Source organism: Macaca thibetana, chromosome 12 (assembly GCF_024542745.1).
Source record: "Macaca thibetana thibetana isolate TM-01 chromosome 12, ASM2454274v1, whole genome shotgun sequence".
NCBI lineage: Eukaryota > Metazoa > Chordata > Mammalia > Primates > Cercopithecidae > Macaca > Macaca thibetana.
Genome location: NC_065589.1, coordinates 6,240,367 through 6,257,698, shown reverse-complemented (window position 1 = coordinate 6,257,698; position 17,332 = coordinate 6,240,367). Strand labels below are relative to the sequence as shown.

Sequence of the window (17,332 nt, the reverse complement as noted above, 5' to 3'; positions counted from 1 at the left end):
AAAAAAGGAAATAACCAACAATTTAGTCAAAACAGGCAAGCAAATAAGTCCTAGAAATTAGCTAAGCACGTTGTTTTCTGGGGGTGGTGGGAGGTGGAAAGTTAACTGTGGCGGCGTGAACATGGACCGCAGTGTTTTCATGGACGCAGGGACTGTCCTGGAAGATCCCATCCCAAGTTGCTTATGTAGGTGTGTCCTTGTGTGGATAGACGTGAGATCCCCACTGTGGAATTTACACGGGGCCAAATTCCAAAGAGGGAAGAGCATTCTGGCTTTCTGGGCTCTGGCTTGGTGTCCCACAAAGGATGAAAATGCTGTGTGCACACACAGAGTCAAGCTGTGTTCACCTTTGGTGCCTGATATAAGCTTGTGTTTCCCCAAAATTCATGAGTTGAAACCTACCCCCAAGGTAGGTATTAAGAGATGGGGCCTTTGGGAGACAATTAGGTCACGAGGGTTCCACTCTCATGGAGAGGTCTGAGGGAGCTTGTTCACCCCTTCCACTATGTGAAGACACAGCTAGAAGGAACCATCTTTGAAGTGGATAATGAGGCCTTACCAGACACAAAATCACTAGACATCAAATCCGCTGGTGTCTTGATCTTGGACTTCCCAGCTCCCAGAACTATGAGCTATTAATTTCTGTTGTTTATAAATTACTCAGCCTAAGAACGTTGTTATAGCAGTTCGAACAGACTAAGGCAGTACCCAATCACCTTTCTCTGTTAGCATCTAGCCCCAAATCTGGAGCCCTCAGGGCCAGGCAACAGTCTACCTCTAGTTCCCAAGGGGCTTTGCATTCAGGAACTTGTGATGGCCTAGAGGGACATGCTCCAAATGTGCTTATTTCATGTGCTTATTTGCCATCTGTACATCCTCTTCAGTGTAATGTCTCTTTATGTCTTTCACTCGTTCTCTAATTGGGTTGCTTGTCTTTTGAGTTTTGAGAGTTCTTTATATGTTTATATGTTTGAGAGGTCTATATATGTCAGTATATGAATACTAGATCTTTGTCAGATATGTGGTTTGCAAATATTTCCTCCCAGTCTGTAGCTTGTCTTTTTATCCTCTTAACAGGGTCTTTCACAGAGCAATCATTTTTAGTTTTGATGAAGTCCAATACTTCCTTTTTAAAATTGTGTTTTGGATGCTAATTCTAAGAACTCTTTGTCTAGGCTTAGGTCCCCAAAGTCTTCTCTTTTTGTTTTTGTAAAAGTTAAGTCTGTGACCCATTTTGAATTCATTTTTATATAATGTGTGAGACTTAGGTTGAGGTTCATTTCTTTTTGCTTATAGATGTCCAGTTACTCTGGCACTACTTATTCAAAAGTTATCTTTCCTCCTTTGAATTGCTTTTGCAATTTTAGAATAAACTTGTCTATGTCTACAAATTATATTTCTGGTATTTTGATAGAATTGCATTAATCCTATCCTATAAAAATATCCTAATGGACATTTTTACTATGTTGAGTCTTCCAATTCATGAATATGGTATGTCTGTCTATTCAGATCTGCTTTGATTTCTTTCACTGGCATTGTGCAGTTTTAACATACAAGTCGTATATCTGTTTTGTTAGATTTACACATATGTATTTCATTTTTTGAGTGATTTAAAAGCACATTCCATTTTAACTTTTGTGTCTATGTATTCATTGACGATAGATAGAAATACAATTGATTTCTCCATGCTTATCTTATATCCTGCACCCTTGCTGATATAAGTTGATTTGGAGTTGGTAGATTCCTTGGGATTTTCCACAAGAAAATAATGTCATCTGCAATCAAAACCTTTTAATTGTATAGCAGTTTTAGATTTACAGAAAAATTACAAAAGTAGTACAGAAAGGTCCTGTATCTCTCTCACATAATTTTCCATATTAACATTTTACATCACTATGGGACATTTGTCACAACTAAGAAACCAACATTGGCACAATATTATCAACAAAAACTCAAAGTTTATTAGGTTTCCACTAATTCTTCCCTAATGTCCTTTTGCTTTCCAGGATCCCAGGAAGGTTTTGGAGTACTGATTTAATCTCTTTGTTATTGATTTGTTGAGGCTTTCTATTTCTTCTAGATTTGGTCTTGTAGGTTGTATATTTCTAAGAATGTATCCATTTCTTCTAGGTTGTCCAACTTATTAGCATCTAATTATTCATAATAGTCTCTTATGATCTTTTTTGTTTCTTTGACATTGGTTGTAATTTCCTCTGTTCTATTTCTGAATTTACTTAAATCTCATCTCTTTTTTCTTAGTCTAGCATAGAGTTTGTCAATTTTAAAAATCCTTTCAGAAAACCAACTCTTAGTTTTATCATTTTTTCCTACTATCGATTCTCTATTTCATGGATTTCTGCTCTAATCTTTGCTATTTCCTTTCTTGTGCTAGCTTTGGGTTTAATATTCCCCTCTTGTTCTAGTTCCTTGAGGTATGTTGGTTATTTGAGATTGTTCTTTTTTAATGTAGGCATTTATGGTGAAAAACTTCCCTCTTAGTATTGCCTTTGCTACATCCTATAATTTTTGGTATGTTGTGCTTTCATTTTTGTTTCGATATACTTTCTAATATCCCTTCAAATTTGTTTCTTTGACCCAATGGTTGTTTGAGAGTGTGTGGTTTAATTTCTGCGTATTTGTGAATTTTTCTGTATTATTTTTGTTATTGTTTTCTAGTTTCATTTCATCGCAGTTGTAAGTTACCTGGAATGTTTTTAATATTCTTATACTTATTAAGATTTGTTTTGTGACTTAGCATGTAATACATCCTAGAGAATGTTCTATGTATACTAGAGAAGAATGTGTGCTCTGGTGCTGCTGGGTAGAATAACTGTTAGGACTATTTGGTTCCTAGTACTATTCAAGTCTGCTGTTTTCTTATTGATTTTCTGTCTGGATGATATATTCATTACTGAGAATGGGATAGTGAGGTCTCCTACTATTATTGTATTGCTGTCTATTTCTCCCTTCAGATATGTTAATATTTGCTTCACATATTTAGGTGCTTTGATTAAAGGTGTATATTTATTTATACTTGTTATATCTTCCTATTGAATTGACCCTTTTATCATTAGTTAATGATCTTTTTGGTCTCTTGTGACAGTTTTTGATTTGAAGTCTATTTTGTCTGATATAAGTATAGCCATTTCTTCTCTCTTTTGCTTATTATTTGCATGAGATATCTTTTTTCCATCCCTTCACTTTCAGCCTATGTGTCCCTAAATCTAAAGTAAATTACATGTATATAGCATATAGTTGAATTTTTAAAATCCGTTCAGTGACTCTATATCTTATGATTGGTGGGTTTAATCTATATACATCTGAAGTAATTTTTGAAAGGAAGGGCTTACTTTTGCCATTTTGTTATTTCTATTTTGAGGTTCTTTTGTTCCTCTCTCAAGTTACAAGTTGCTTTGTAACTGAATGATGTTTTGTAGTGCTACATTTTGATTCTTTTCTGGTTCTGGGGTCCAAAGACAGGCCCAACACTGATTTTTGTGGATGGACTCGCAAAACTAAAGAAGCACAATGGTTGCAGTAAATGACTTGCTATTACATTTGCTATCACAAAAGTGGAGAGAGCTGCCACAGAAGCAAGGCTCACCCAGGGTTTGTGGGAGGCTCACGGTTCTGGGGTCCAAAGACAGGCCCAATACTGATTTTTGTGGATGGACCTGGTGTCAGGGTTTGTGGGAGGCCCATGGTACTGGGGTCCACAGGCCTGGTGCTGAGCTCCATGGCAAAGTCAGATGTTCACTTCTCTGTCCTTTTCTTCCAAGATAGAACTCATGGGTCTAGGAAATCTCTCTTGGCACTAGGATGTGTGGGCTTTGGGGTGACATGGGTAAAGTGAAACTTTCATTCTTACTCTTTCCAATGCATCTTTTTTTTTTTATGATTCTGTGCTCCACCCGGGTGTGCAGCCTCTCACCTGAATCCCAGAGCTCTTGTGAAGGTACTTTCATCTATGGATGGTTATTAAATTGGTGTTTTCAGCTTACAGTGAAGGATCTTCAGAACACCAATTCAGCTGCCTTCAGGGTTAAACCATAATATCAATACAAAATGGATCAAGAGCCAGTCATCCTGAAAAGACCACATGGCCCCTGATCTAGCAAAAGTAATCACAAATGCAGCTGAATGTGTGGAAATCTCTAAGAGAAAATGTGTGAATCACAGGAAAAGTGGCTCAGTCATGGAACGTGGAGAAAGCTGCCATACAAGCAAAGGCTGCCTGTGCTCATGCCAGCACTGACAGGGAGGAGAACTCTCCGCTCTCTACTCTGGGTATCTGGCCCCAATGACAGGGCTGTCTCTGGAATGAAGGTAGAAGTAGGGGTCAAACTAAAAGAACTTAAAATACTCTGATCTAACTAGCTACTCTAAACCACTGTGAGATGGATTGGTGGCAACTTACACTTCAATTCATCCAATTCCTTTCCCTATGATTCCCCCACTCACAAAATCCTACTCATTACCATTGGCCTCCCTTATAGCTCTATGTACAGGAACAGATGGGAGACCATTTGGGGAATATGCTTTGGCTCTTTTGATAGTTCTCTTTCTATCAGTGGGGCTTGGGTAATATGAATCTGCAACGGACCAGGGCTTGGGAGATGTTACTCTCAGATGGTTGGGTTTATCCTATTTATGAATCCGCAGGCCCAAAGGTTAAATGGTGGACCAATTAAATTTACCAAAGGCAGGCATGTTTCCCCGTGAGGTGTCCTGGCAACAGGCAGCCCTCCTGGACATGCCACAGAATGGCAGGGGCTGCTTTTCATGACTGAATCGGCTCCACCTCACCCCTCTGCAGGGTCCTTCCCCACTCACCTTCTTCTTCTTTCCTACTTTTGCTGGATGCTCCCTTTCTCTGTCCACAGCTAGCTTTAAGTTTTTTAGTTCCTGTCTCATCAACTCATCAACCTAGGAGAATACAAAACAATACTTTTAAGTCACTTTGCATGTCTTGTGTTTTGTTTGTGAAGTTTAAAAATCCCTTAAATTATGGGGTAGGTCATTAATAGGAAATTGTAAAGAAGCAGAATGGTTGAAGTAAATGATTTGCTGTTACTACACCATGAACACAGCTGTACCTGTACCCTGATCTCTGACTCTAATTCTCTCCGTTTCTCCTCTTTGATCAGTTCTGGATCAAAGTCCTGAGAGAAATTCCAAGACTCATCTTTATTCATCCAGATCTCTATACTCCAGAAGGGTAAAGAAAAAGAAAAAATTTTAAAAAGATGTAGGTTAGTGAAAACAGTTATTGCAATATAAACATAAGCCTAACTTCATATGCTATTGCATAGGATAAAAGTTTGAGTAAAATAAGCTGGACAGATGACATTCATATATGTGCTTGTAAATACACCAAACAAAGAAAAAAAACTGCTGATGTAAAAATATTTTTTTTTTTTTTGAGACGGAGTCTTGCTCTGTCCCCCAGGCTGGAGTGCAGTGGTGCGATCTCGGCTCACTGCAAGCTCCGCCTCCTGGGTTCATGCCATTCTCCTGCCTCAGTCTCCCGAGTAGCTGGGACTACAGGTGCCCGCCACCATGCCCAGTTAATTTTTTTTGTATTTTTAGTAGAGATGGGGTTTCACCGTGTTCGCCAGGATGGTCTCGATCTCCTGACCTCGTGATCCACCCGCCTCGGCCTCCCAAAGTGCTGGGATTACAGGCGTCAGCCACCGCGCCCGGCCTTGTTTTACTCAATATTTTTTAAGTGTGATACAATTGTATTCTACTGTATTATTATAATCATGTAAGAACAATATGTTAATGGTGGGATTATACAATCATAGGTGACCCCTTTTATAATGTTTTATCTCATTTTTTTTCTTCAAATGATTCACTAAAATACGAAAGATTTTGTTGCCTGTTGAACCCTCCAGGAATTATCCCTTGCCTCCTATTATGAAACAGACAACATTAAACACACAAGTACTCAGTATTTCTTCCTAATTCAACAGCTAAATTTCCGAATTACTTTTTGGATGTTTTTGAAATCACACATATTTAACATTTCCCTTTTGCCTCCTCCTGGTGGTTAGGAGGGTAGACCTAGAGAAACATGACCCTAGACAAAATAAGGATAATTTCCCATCACTAAAATAAATGGAAATAGAGCTCCTTTCTCAGAAGGGAGGTTCCAAATGTATGCTGAGGTGTGGAACAGCTGGATCCTCGACGTGGGACTTGGAAGAGGTCTCCCATGGGAAGCCAAGACTTGTCATTTGGGGAAGGAGACGTCTTTCTGGAATCTATGTCGAGAACGTAAAGGAAATTTGCTGGAATTGGTGAAGCTGACAACCGCCAACCAGTCTGGCCACTTCACTGGGACCTGCCTTTAGGGCTGTGATGACCTTTAACCTGGGAAGGTAGCTGAGGACTCGGGGCACAGACAGAGGCTCCCAACCTTTGAGGGACGAGGGCTGCCCCTTGTGAAGACGGCAGAGGCTGCAGGCCTCCGAGGCAAGGCAGGTGGGGTGGTGAATGAATGAAGGAGGCTTCTCAGCATGGCCTCCCTGACAAGCATGGCATGACCCGCTGACTGAGAAGGGAGAGGGTGGCACTCTAACTCTACATTGGGAGGAAAGTCATAGTCACAGACAGAAGAACAAGTCTAGCTGCTGGAGACCCAGAGCCATCAAACGTGAAGACCTAGCATAGAGAAGCTTCCCCAGAGAATCATGTGGGTAAACAAATGGGAAGGAGAGGTTGAGTCTCTGAACAAACCACAGAGGGACCAGGAACTGGCCAAAGGGATGAACAAGGAAAGGGGTGGGGATGAGATGCTGTGAGACCCAGGAAAACCTAGACTCTCAGGAGAGGTGGAGAGAGACTGGGGAGATTCTGATGCAAACTCAGAACTGGCAAACAGGCAGGACAATTGTCCCGAGGTTTTTGGCCACCTGCCACCTGCCCGGGGCAGCACAGCTTGGTGCAAGGGCCACTGTTTGTGGCCAGGTGGAACCCCTGCCCTACCACCTACCAGTTGGTGATCTTAGCAGGGGACAGCCTTTGCTGAGCCCATTCCCCTTTCTGAGAAATGAAAATAACCCCTTCCTCACGCCGATATGGTGATGGTAAATGGAATAAAATAAAGTTATATGAATAATTAATTTTTAATAAATATTTATATATAAATAAATATATACAGTTCCAGTTTAGCCCCAAATAGTTGCTGCCATCCCCCAGGAAGCAGAGCATCTCACAGGGTCTTAGCCTACCTCATTGACACTCTCTACTTCCTGGAGGGAGAGGATCACACAGGACAGCAGCTACACCAGAAACAGCTATGCCCCAAAGCAGGTGCGTGCCAGCAAAGAGCAATTGGGGCCCTGGGGCCAGTGCCTGTGCCTTTAGTGGTCAGAGTCAGGACCCTCAGGACAGGACACCTGCAGGAAGACAGGACATGGAAACGCAGCTCCAGTTTTCAAAAAGAGTGGGTCGGGCTGGGCGCGGTGGCTCATGCCTGTAATCCCAGCACTTTGGGAGGCCGAGGTGGGCAGATCACGAGGTCAGGAGTTCGAGATCAGCCTGACCAAGATGGTGAAACCCCGTCTCAACTAAAAATACAAAAATTAGCCAGGTGTGGTGGCACGTGCCTGAAATCCCAGCTACTCAGGAGGCTGAGGCAGGAGAATTGCTTGAATCCAGGAGGCAGAGGTTGCAGTGAGCTGAGACTCCAGCGTGGGCAACAGAGCGAGACTCCGTCTCAAAAAGAAAAAAAAAAAGAGCGGGTTGGGTTCACAAGCTGCAGATGCTGACACCAGAGGTGACCACAGCACTTTCTGGGCAGAAGGGGTTGTTTGCCACACACGGCCGAGGCAGGTCCACCTGACTTCCGGACAGACTGCAGCACGGATGGCTCAGCAGGTATCTGGGCGGGGTGGGTGGTGGGGGGTCCAGCAGGACCCAGCAAGAGCTCTTGACCAGCCTACCTCCTACCAGCAAACTGAAGGGCAGGGCTGTGTGTATTGCTGGCTGAGCACTGTCTCTGCCACAGAGATATGGAGGACCAGCCTGTGGTGATGCAAGGTCAGTTGGGCAGGTTTTTGAAAATGATGCAGAAAATGATGCAGATTCCTTGTAATGTGGGCTTACAGACAGACAAAAAATAAATCACAAAGGTGGCAAATTTTTCACGGTACCAATGCACTTAGGTGTCCTTCCTGACAGGGCAGTCTCATAAGAGGTGGCCCAGGGACTGGGGGCACAGAGCTAGGGGTGGGAAGGGGGCTCGGATGGGACTCTGAAGGTGACTGCAGAGGTGAGGCTGAAGTTCAAGGGGTGTCATCATTCACATAGGGCAGGTGGCCAGCCCAAAACAGGTGTGACAACAGGAGGGGAGAAGAGGCGAAAAAGGTTGATGGGCTGGAGTGGGCCTACAGGAGGGGGCCTGGGCTGAACTTCTCTCGTTACACATAATCCTTCCCAGTGAGAGCCAGCCCGAGAGCCAAGGTGTAGAAAACAAGTATTGCATACATTGTCTAAAGCATCCCATTGGTGGAAGAGAGACTTCATGTCACTAATAGGTGGAAGTTCATTCTTCGCCCTGCACTCCCTTAGATTTTGTGGTTAGCTTGTATGATGTGTGTACTCCAAAGGCCCGGAGGGTTTACAACTCCTGCATTTGAAGCGAATTGCTCTTTTCTAGTAAATTTTCTGAAATGTACGTAAGCTTAAACTGTGAAAAACTTCAAAATGTAGGAATAATACGTAGAGATAAAATGTAGGAAAAGGAATCAATGCTTCCTTTTATGTGTCTAAAATTGTAAGCATTCTTTCTCGAAAATTCTAGAAAAGGTTTAAATGTGTCATAACGTGCTGTTTACTAATAACAATCCCCCTTGTGGGATTTCTAAATCTTCTGCAATAGCAGCACCTACCTGTTACATCAGGGCATTTTAAACAGAACAGCTTTGTTAGTTACGGGAAGCTACTTTTCTTTTTCACTAGATTCACTAAAATCAGGAAATAACGTATTTCATAATAAAAGGAAGGCAGAATCTCTCACAGAAGGGAAACCATGACACAATTACTTATGTAGAAACAGTTGTACGGTGGAACACATTCTCATTCTGGAGTCGCAACTAAATTTAAAATAAAACACCGCGGAGCCGTTTTGCCCATTTCCCCTCTAGATCGTTTAAATGGATTGAGTTTTCTACTGAAACTTTGCTTTTCTCATGACACTTTTGCGCAGGGCACTTTTCAATCCCTTCAAGAATTTCATGGACATTTATAAATGCAGGAAGCTATTCACGGCCCTCAAAGGGCAACGACTGCCCCACTCTCTCCTAGAGCGGAGAAACAGCTTTTATCCCAAGAATGTGAAAAGCGAGGCCAAGGCAGTTTCACACGTGGGGGGGCAATGAAAGAGGGGCGCCGGGGCGGGGGGCTAATCTTAGTGATTAAAATGCTAATGTTTTATTTGAAGAGGAAAACCTTTGATTTTTTAAGAAAAGAACTCTAAGAGGAAGACATTTAATTCCTTGAAGTTACTAAAGAACTGGCAGATAACAAGTCCAACGCCACACCATCCGACCAGGAAAATGACACTGCGGGTTTGCTTCCAGGAGGGACACTGCTTGCTTTTTCAGTCTTAATGGAAACAGATATTACACAAAAGGCGTGGACAGTTTTCAGAGCTTTTGGGCCGGTCAGCAGGTTGCAAGAGTTGGCTTCCCATGGGGATGTTAGATTTCTCCCAAATTAATTTTTGCTTGTATCAAAATGATACACATTGTTTTAAACAAAGTCAGAATATTAAACAGATGCTAATGAAAAACCTGTCCCACTCTGTCTACCTGCCAATTACATTATCCAATGGCATTCTTTCCTATATTCATTTATTCATTAAAAATACACAGGACAAATGCAGTTATTACATTTTGACTTTATTGAGCCCGATTATGGGCCAGGCACTGCTCTCAGAGCAGGTGGATAATGGAAGGCCCTGCCCTCAAGGACTTGGCATGGCACCGTGAGAAACGTCTGTGAACACACACTCACACCCAAGTGGGCAAAGGGTGGGCACGGGCAGAGGGGGACTGTCACTCCACAAGGGCCCTTAAAGAAGGTCTCACTGGCACCGAGGCCCAAAGGGACAAGCATTCTGAGCCAGAGGAACAGAAAGCATAAGGGCCAGAGGTGGAGCGTGCCTGGCCTGCTGGAGGAAGCGCAGCGGCCACAGGGGCGTGTGCAGTGATCTGGTTTAATGGAAGCTATTTCGGGTAGTTTCTGTGTTCTTTTCCTAGTGTCTATAGAACATGCTCATATGTTACTTCTTGATTTATCAGTCTCAGACACGGGCCCCTGACTTCCTGCCACGGGACAGCAGGCTTCTGCTCTCCAGCTCCTTCCTTCCTGTGCCGGTGTCTTAGCTGTATCAGAAGAGAAGGGAGCCCTGCTTTCCACATCCCGGGGCACCTGCTGTCTGAGTGTGAGTGCAGGACAGCTTCCAGATGCCCATGGCAGCCAAAACTCCCCTCTGCGAATCCCTTCTTGGGACATCCTAGAGAATGAGCTCCACCAAAATGAGGGAGAGGCAAGAAGTCAGCAAAGGCCAAGTAAGGCTCAAGGATCGCAGCTGAGCGGGAGGGCTCCACAAAGGTGCTCTCCAGAAGAAAACGAATTAGTATGTTACCTGGAGTGTTTGGAGGCATGGGAGTTATAGATACATGCAGTAACAAGCCAGTGAGGGTGGCAGTAAAGACCAAATAATGATGTGCAAAGCAGAGTCTTAGATGGCATTGTTGCTGTAGACACACACCTGATGCCAGTGGCACCCTAGCCAGGCCCCTGGCCCCACCGTGTGGATGATGGCAACTCCCAGCAGGTCCCACTGGATGTTGTTACTGTCATCCTAACTTACAGAAACTACCCAGTTTATGCCACTATCCCCACCCGATCCCACCACTATAACCCCCAACATATAAGCTTGTTGTTGGCAGGTGTTACCTTTATATCTCCGGGCTAGCACTGCACCTGACACCCTGGAGATGCTGACTGTTTGTTGAAGGAATATGCAAGTGAAAAGGTGTTTTGATAGTGACTGCTCTGCAGTGTTAAGTAGGTGATGGATTCTTAAGCTTGGATGACAGCAGGGCTTCTACCAGTACCTGCCCACACGAGGAGAGCAACATTTACCTCTCCCAGTTGTTGTGAAGATTAAATGAGATAGGCATGGAAAAACTCCAAGCCTTGCATGTCTTAGGTACTTAATAAATGTTAGTTTTCCCTTTTGACCTCCTTTCTTCCCAATGAAAATGGATTCAGTTGCCAAATCCTGCCAACGTCATCGTGCCCCCCAGGGTTCCACTTCAGTTCAGCATCTCATGCGGTGGGGTGCCCATGCATGGTATGTAAGAGAATTTTCATTGGCATGCAGACATTTTTATCTTATGTCACTAGCATGTCAAACCTATGGCCACATTCATATTGTTGCTTAGGATGAGGTGCAATTATTAAGGTGAAAGCCCGGAGTCAATTTAAAAATACAACTATTAAGTTGATAATATCCAGAGAAGACCAAGGCTGGGAAGGAGGCCACGAATGACTGCCATTTGGAAAGATTCCACTTCATATCCAGATTGCATCTTTCAGAAACTTCCATACTAGCACTAATGACCGAGGTCATCTTGGCAGGTCACTGTGTTTGGATTTATCCTGAGGGCACAGTAGAACCACAGGAGTTGGGTAATAGTTTTAGGAAATTAAAATGCAAATATCTGAAAGATCAGTTCCTACATTTGCATATCCAGCCAGATGACAGCTATACCCATCAGGCTGAACAACTGACAAAAAAATCGTGTGTCAGAATTCAGGCACATGTCTTAGTCTAATAGGATTAAGACATTTTACTGTACATACAGTATCAATTTTCTTAATTTAAGTAATCTAAAAATATCTTTCTTCCCTGCCACTAGCATGAAAACATTCAGCTGAAGTCTTAAGGGTTCAAAAACAGGATGGGGGTCTTGACTATCTTCTCATCCTAAATGTGTCTTGCCTTTTAACTAATTGTATGCTTCAGGCCACCAAAAGGAATTTTTTTTTTTTTTTTTTTTTTTGAGACAGAGTCTCGCTCTGTCACCCAGGCTGGAGTCCAATGGCGCGATATTGGCTCACTGAAAGCTTCGCCTCCTGCGTTCAAGCGATTCTCCTGGTTCAGCCTCCCGAGTAGCTGGGATTACAGACGCCTGCTGTTATGCCCAGCTAATTTTTGTATTTTTGAAGAGACGGGGTTTCACCATGTTGGCCAGGCTGGTCTTGAACTCCTGACCTCAGGTGATCTGCCTGCCTCGGCCTCCCAAAGTGCTGGGATTACAGATGCGAGCCACTTAGCCTGGCCAGGAAATTTAAAATAGAGACAGGCAGAACGTCTCGGTTGTGAGTAGCATGCAGCAGCCTCCCCTGACGGGGTTCCCAGCACGTGCTGCTGTCTCAGTGACCATGCATGTTCTCCTAAACTTACCTTTGTATGTGTTACATCCTTCCTTCATCGCAGGGAGAAAAAGACTTGGTGACATTTTCCATTTTTCATCTTCTTCCTGTTCAAAGCAGAATAGTTTTGTTAATCACAGGCAAGACCGGACAGCAAAAGGCGCAGACGCTGTGATGACCGTGACCAGGGTTCATGCTGGTCCCCCGGGGCAGTGCCCCTCTAGCCCGTCTGAGTATGACCCAGTCCTGGTCCCCCGGGGCAGTGCCCCTCTGGCCCGTCTGAGTATGGAGTACTGTGTCACTGAGCAGGCGTGGGTGGTCCAGGCTCACCAAAGCGTCCCCTGTTGATATCAGCTTTCCCTTCTCAGTGGCCTCCCCTGGGGCACCCCATGCCCCGAGTTTGATCCTGTCTTCTTTTTTGATTAAAAAACTTCTTTTTCTTTTTTTTTTTTCTGGAGACAGGGCTTAAGCGATCCTCCTGCCTCAGCCTCCCCAGTAGCTGGGACTGCAGGTGTGCACCACCACACCTGGCTAATTTTTAAAATTTTTTGCAGTGGCGGGGTTTTGCCATGTTGCCCAGGCTGGTCTTGAACTCCTAAGCTCAGACAATCTGCCCCCCTCAGCCTCCCATAGTGTTGGGATTATAGGCCTGAGCCACCACACCCAGCCTGGTCCTGTCTTCTCATGCTGTCACTCCTTCCTCGCTCTGAAGGCTGATTTCCCAGCCTGAGTTCATCTACCTCCCTCCTTCATGTTCCTGTAACCAGCCCTTGGAGCTACTCCCCATCCTTTGCTGAGCTGTGCTGCTTGCCAGTTCCAGCACCTGGGCTGTTCCTTCCTCTCGCTACCTGCCTCGTCCTTGAGCCTGGAAGCCATCGCGAGCTGCAGCCTGACTCTGGGGCTCTGCTTCCTTCCTGGAGCCAGGGTCTAGCTAGCTTCCCTACCCTGGGCCCCCCAAAGCAGAGAGAGCCAGGCCACCATCCCTGGCTCCTGCCGCCAGCCCTGTGCACCAAGACTGGAGACTGCAGTGCTACCTGCCGTCAGCCCAGGCCGCAGCTCTGCTCTGAGCCCCAGCACAACACCCCCTCTGCCCCTCTGCCGCCAGGGTTCACCTGTGCCTAATAGTGAGAGCTAGGCCCTGCAAACCCTCATGTGGTGTTTCTCTGCAATAATGTTGACATTGCCTGAACAGTCATGTTTCCGATGACCACTATCATGGCTATTGCTACCCTTAGAGAGGGTGAAAGGAACAACGCTGGCTCTGTTCTGTCCTCGGGTTCCCGAAGCAGGCTCAGTACTCTCTATGCAGTGGGAGGAAGGGCAGCAGTTGGGTGACGTGGGCGTGCCTCCCCTGGGCTGTTTCCCGAGCACGCCCTGACTCTGGCACCTGATGGGCCCTTCCGTTTCTGGGCTCCAGGGTTGGGCTCTGGGATGCAGTGGCCTGAACACGGTGTCCCCACAGGCCCTCGTGGTTGTGCAGTATCCATGCATCAGATCCAGAGGCATTTCTCCTCTCTCTCCCCACGGCCAAGCAATCACCAAACCCCACTGTTCTGCCGTGGAGGCTTTCCTGGGGTCTCCCTGCTTCCGCCTCCAGTCCCACTGCCCTGGCCCCTTGCTCCAAGGTTGGCTAACGCAGGGTCACTCTCTTCTCTCCTGCTGGAAGGGGTCTGCAGCAGACCTGGCCTCACGACTTCCTTCCTCGAAAGCCCCACAGAGGTATCTGTCTTGGAGCTCCTGGGAGGTGCTGTCCCCCACAGGATACAGTCCAAGCCCCTCAGCAGACCACACACCACCCCCACAGGTGTGGTCCCCCATGAATGCCCCCGCGCCCCTCTGCGGCCTTTGTCCTTGCCACCTCCTGCCTCCACCATCACTGCAGAGATGCTGACAAGGCCACCCCCCTGCACCTGCCATACTCTTTCCCTGCTGTTCCATCCGCCTGGACGGCCACCCTTCTCCTATGCTTTCTGATGAATTCAGACTCTGAACAGACCTCCCGTCCTCCTGAAATCCTCTCTGATGGCCTTCCTGCCCTTGTTGCAGGCTTGTCATTTCCTCAGAACAGCCTGCTTTTCCCACCAGACACAGCAGGCAGGAACGACCCCGTCAGCCCTGTGGCCTGGCCGCTTGGCCTGTGTGCGACATGGGCTGAATGAAACAAGAATAGGAAAAGTATAGGCTCAATCCATGGGTAAATGGGTAAACACAATGCGGTATTTCCACACAATGAAACGTTGAACTCACCCACAGAAAGGAGCGACCACGGACATGAAGACAGACACAGGCTACGGTGCGGAGGAAGCGTGAAGACCTAGGCTGAGAGTGTGAAGCCAGACCCCAAAGGCCTCACAGTGTATAATCTCGTTTATATGAAAACAGACAAACTTGGGCAGAAAGCAGATCAATGGTGGCCAGGGGGTAGGGGTGGGGCAGAGAGGGGGGAAGGGGAGGGACTGCTTAATGGGTACAGGGTCTCCTTGGGGTTGATGAAAATGTCTTCACTGTCATGCTACTTCACTGCATCCCTCATCGTGATTTTTGCCAGATCTGAGAATCCCTGACCAATAGAACCATCGTTTCTTTAAAGACTCACTTACATTCTTTAAAGAGGCACTCTCTATTGCTAAAGTGAAACCATAGTGGATACATTAGTTTCCTGACACACATGAGAATAAAACACAACCATCGGAATAAAAGAGGCCGGGTGTGGAGCCATCGGACTCCCCCCAGCGCGTGCCCCAGGTGCCTGGGAAAGCCAGGGCTTCCTCGAATCCTCCCCAGCCCAGGGCTGGCAGCGGCTCTCCCTCCCGAGACAGTGCTGGGTTACACCCGGAGCCAAGGCACACTTGGCTGCCTCAGTTACTTTCTGAGGCAACCGTAGCTCTGATCAAGTCACCTGGTGGCTCAAGTGTTCCCAGGGGCTTTCCACGGCCCCCTGAGACCATGGTTACCAGCTCACTCAAAGGCCACACCTCCTGCCCCTCCTGACTCTCATCTGTGGTCTGTCCCCCTGTGAATCCGCCGTGTCTCTTTTCAGCTTTGCATTTTTCAGCTTTGTATTTTGTTTTGAGTCCACTGTGTCTTCCAGCTTTGCATTTGCTCAGGTCACCAGGAAGCAGGGAAGACATGTGAAACGGGATCACAAGCGCTTCAGGGGAGGCCCAGGGTGCTGCAGAGGGGACTCTCACTTCATGGGGAGGTGGGGACATGGCAGGCTTGCCTGGAACTGCAGCCCATAAGCCAGGCAGGGGGAGCTGCAGCCAGCGGGGAACCAGGGAGAGAACCTGGACCCGGAAACACCAGGGGGCCCAAAGCCTATGACACAGCTCACCGACCTTCTAGAGCTCACACTAAATCAAAGCTCTCTGGTAAGGAAGTCCCACCTAGAACTCAAGGTTTGGGTTAGCTACGCCCCGTTCCTGGCTCCCAAGAGACCCGGGCATTAGAGAAAAGCCTGCAGAGCAGCAAGAAAAAGACCAGTAGTGGATAAAGCAAGGCCTGGGAGGAAAGAGGGAGAATCCATGAACGAAAGAGAAATTTAGAATCACTTTCATTGGTATATTTATCCTCAGAGATAGTATTTATCATCTGTCTGTCTCTCTCTCTTTCCAGGTATCACTAAGGAGTCATACATCTTTATTACTTTTTCGTCAGTGTTACTGTCTATTATTGCCATTTTTGTTTTGGATACTCAGATTGTTCTATGTTTGGTCTCTGGGAGCCCCTACACTGGTGAGGCTGTGCTCTTAGGGATGGACGAAGGGGAGGAAGAGGAGAAGGGTAAGGTGGAGGGCTCCAGGGAAGGAGACTGAGGTGCGGCAAAGTGTTTCCAGCAGAAGGAACAGCATGTGTCAAGTCCAGATGGGGAGGCTGTGTCTCACAGGGATGGCTGAAGGAGGTTCAGCAGCCGTGGGGAGTGCGCGGGGCTGGGCAGACATGAGGCTGGCATGTGGGGAGAGAGAGGGAGAGAAGAGAAGTGGGGAGGAAAAGAGAGACAGGGAGACAGAGATGGCGAGACACAGAAAGAGGATGGCCCTTGAAAGGACCGTGAGCTGTGCTTTTCAGGGAGCTTGGAGTTGGCTTACAAGCAGGGCAGCTACCCAGGAGCCTGGTGTGAAGGGATTGGCCCCTTGAGACATCGCTCTGGCTGGAATGGGGGTTTGAGGGGTGGGAAGGAGGCTAGTATGCATGCATATGTGATGTACATCTGCTATAGCAGAATCATATTTTATGACTTAAAAGTTTTGCTGGATGAATAGGCGTAACATGGTATTTTTGAAAAATTGTATTTCTTTAGTTGGTGGGGCTGAACTTCATTTTGTTTGCTTTTCTGTTCATTGTGGCCTTATCTTGATTTTTACAAATGAAGGTGCATGAGCCTATCTGTTTACCTGTGAACCTTTCCTGAGCAGCTGCTAAGGGTGGGACTCACTAGGTTGCTAGAGCTGCACGGGGCCTGCCTCTGAGATCCCTGAGTCCTCCTGTCCCCGATCCTTGCTCACTATGCCTCAGGGGCCCAACTGCACCACACCACAGCCTCTCTTCCCCCGACGCCTTCTACTGGGTGGTTCCCAGGTCCAGGGCTTCCCTGTAACTGTCACACACACGTTTCCCCCAGTAGAAACCAGGGGTCACCTTCCCAGATCCCATCCCACCACTGTGGCTGGCCTTGCACACTCTGGCCCACTTCCTGAGGTGAGGAAGGCCAGCCATGACCTGAGTTCAGACGCTCTCTTCCTCTACACAGGGCAGGTGGCCCACTCCACTGTCAGACAACTCTTCTGACTTAACCCAATGGAGAGCTAAAAAAAAAAAAAAAATCCAATGCCCAGCTCTGCCCTAGACCAATTATGCTCAATTAAGTAAGAATCTC

General features: G+C 46.3%; 1 protein-coding gene across 3 annotated transcripts in view; it reads right to left on the bottom strand.

The window, feature by feature from the left end:
- The window catches only part of IQCA1 (IQ motif containing with AAA domain 1), a 166,811-nt gene that overhangs the window by 54,909 nt on the left and 94,570 nt on the right, over positions 1-17,332 (bottom strand). For all 3 annotated transcript variants that reach the window (XM_050751654.1, XM_050751655.1, XM_050751656.1), the window contains 3 exons: positions 12,488-12,563; positions 5,097-5,203; positions 4,834-4,926 (listed from right to left, as the gene is read on the bottom strand). In XM_050751654.1, the coding sequence (XP_050607611.1) occupies positions 4,834-4,926; positions 5,097-5,203; positions 12,488-12,563 (276 nt within the window). The remainder of the gene's footprint in view (positions 1-4,833; positions 4,927-5,096; positions 5,204-12,487; positions 12,564-17,332) is intronic.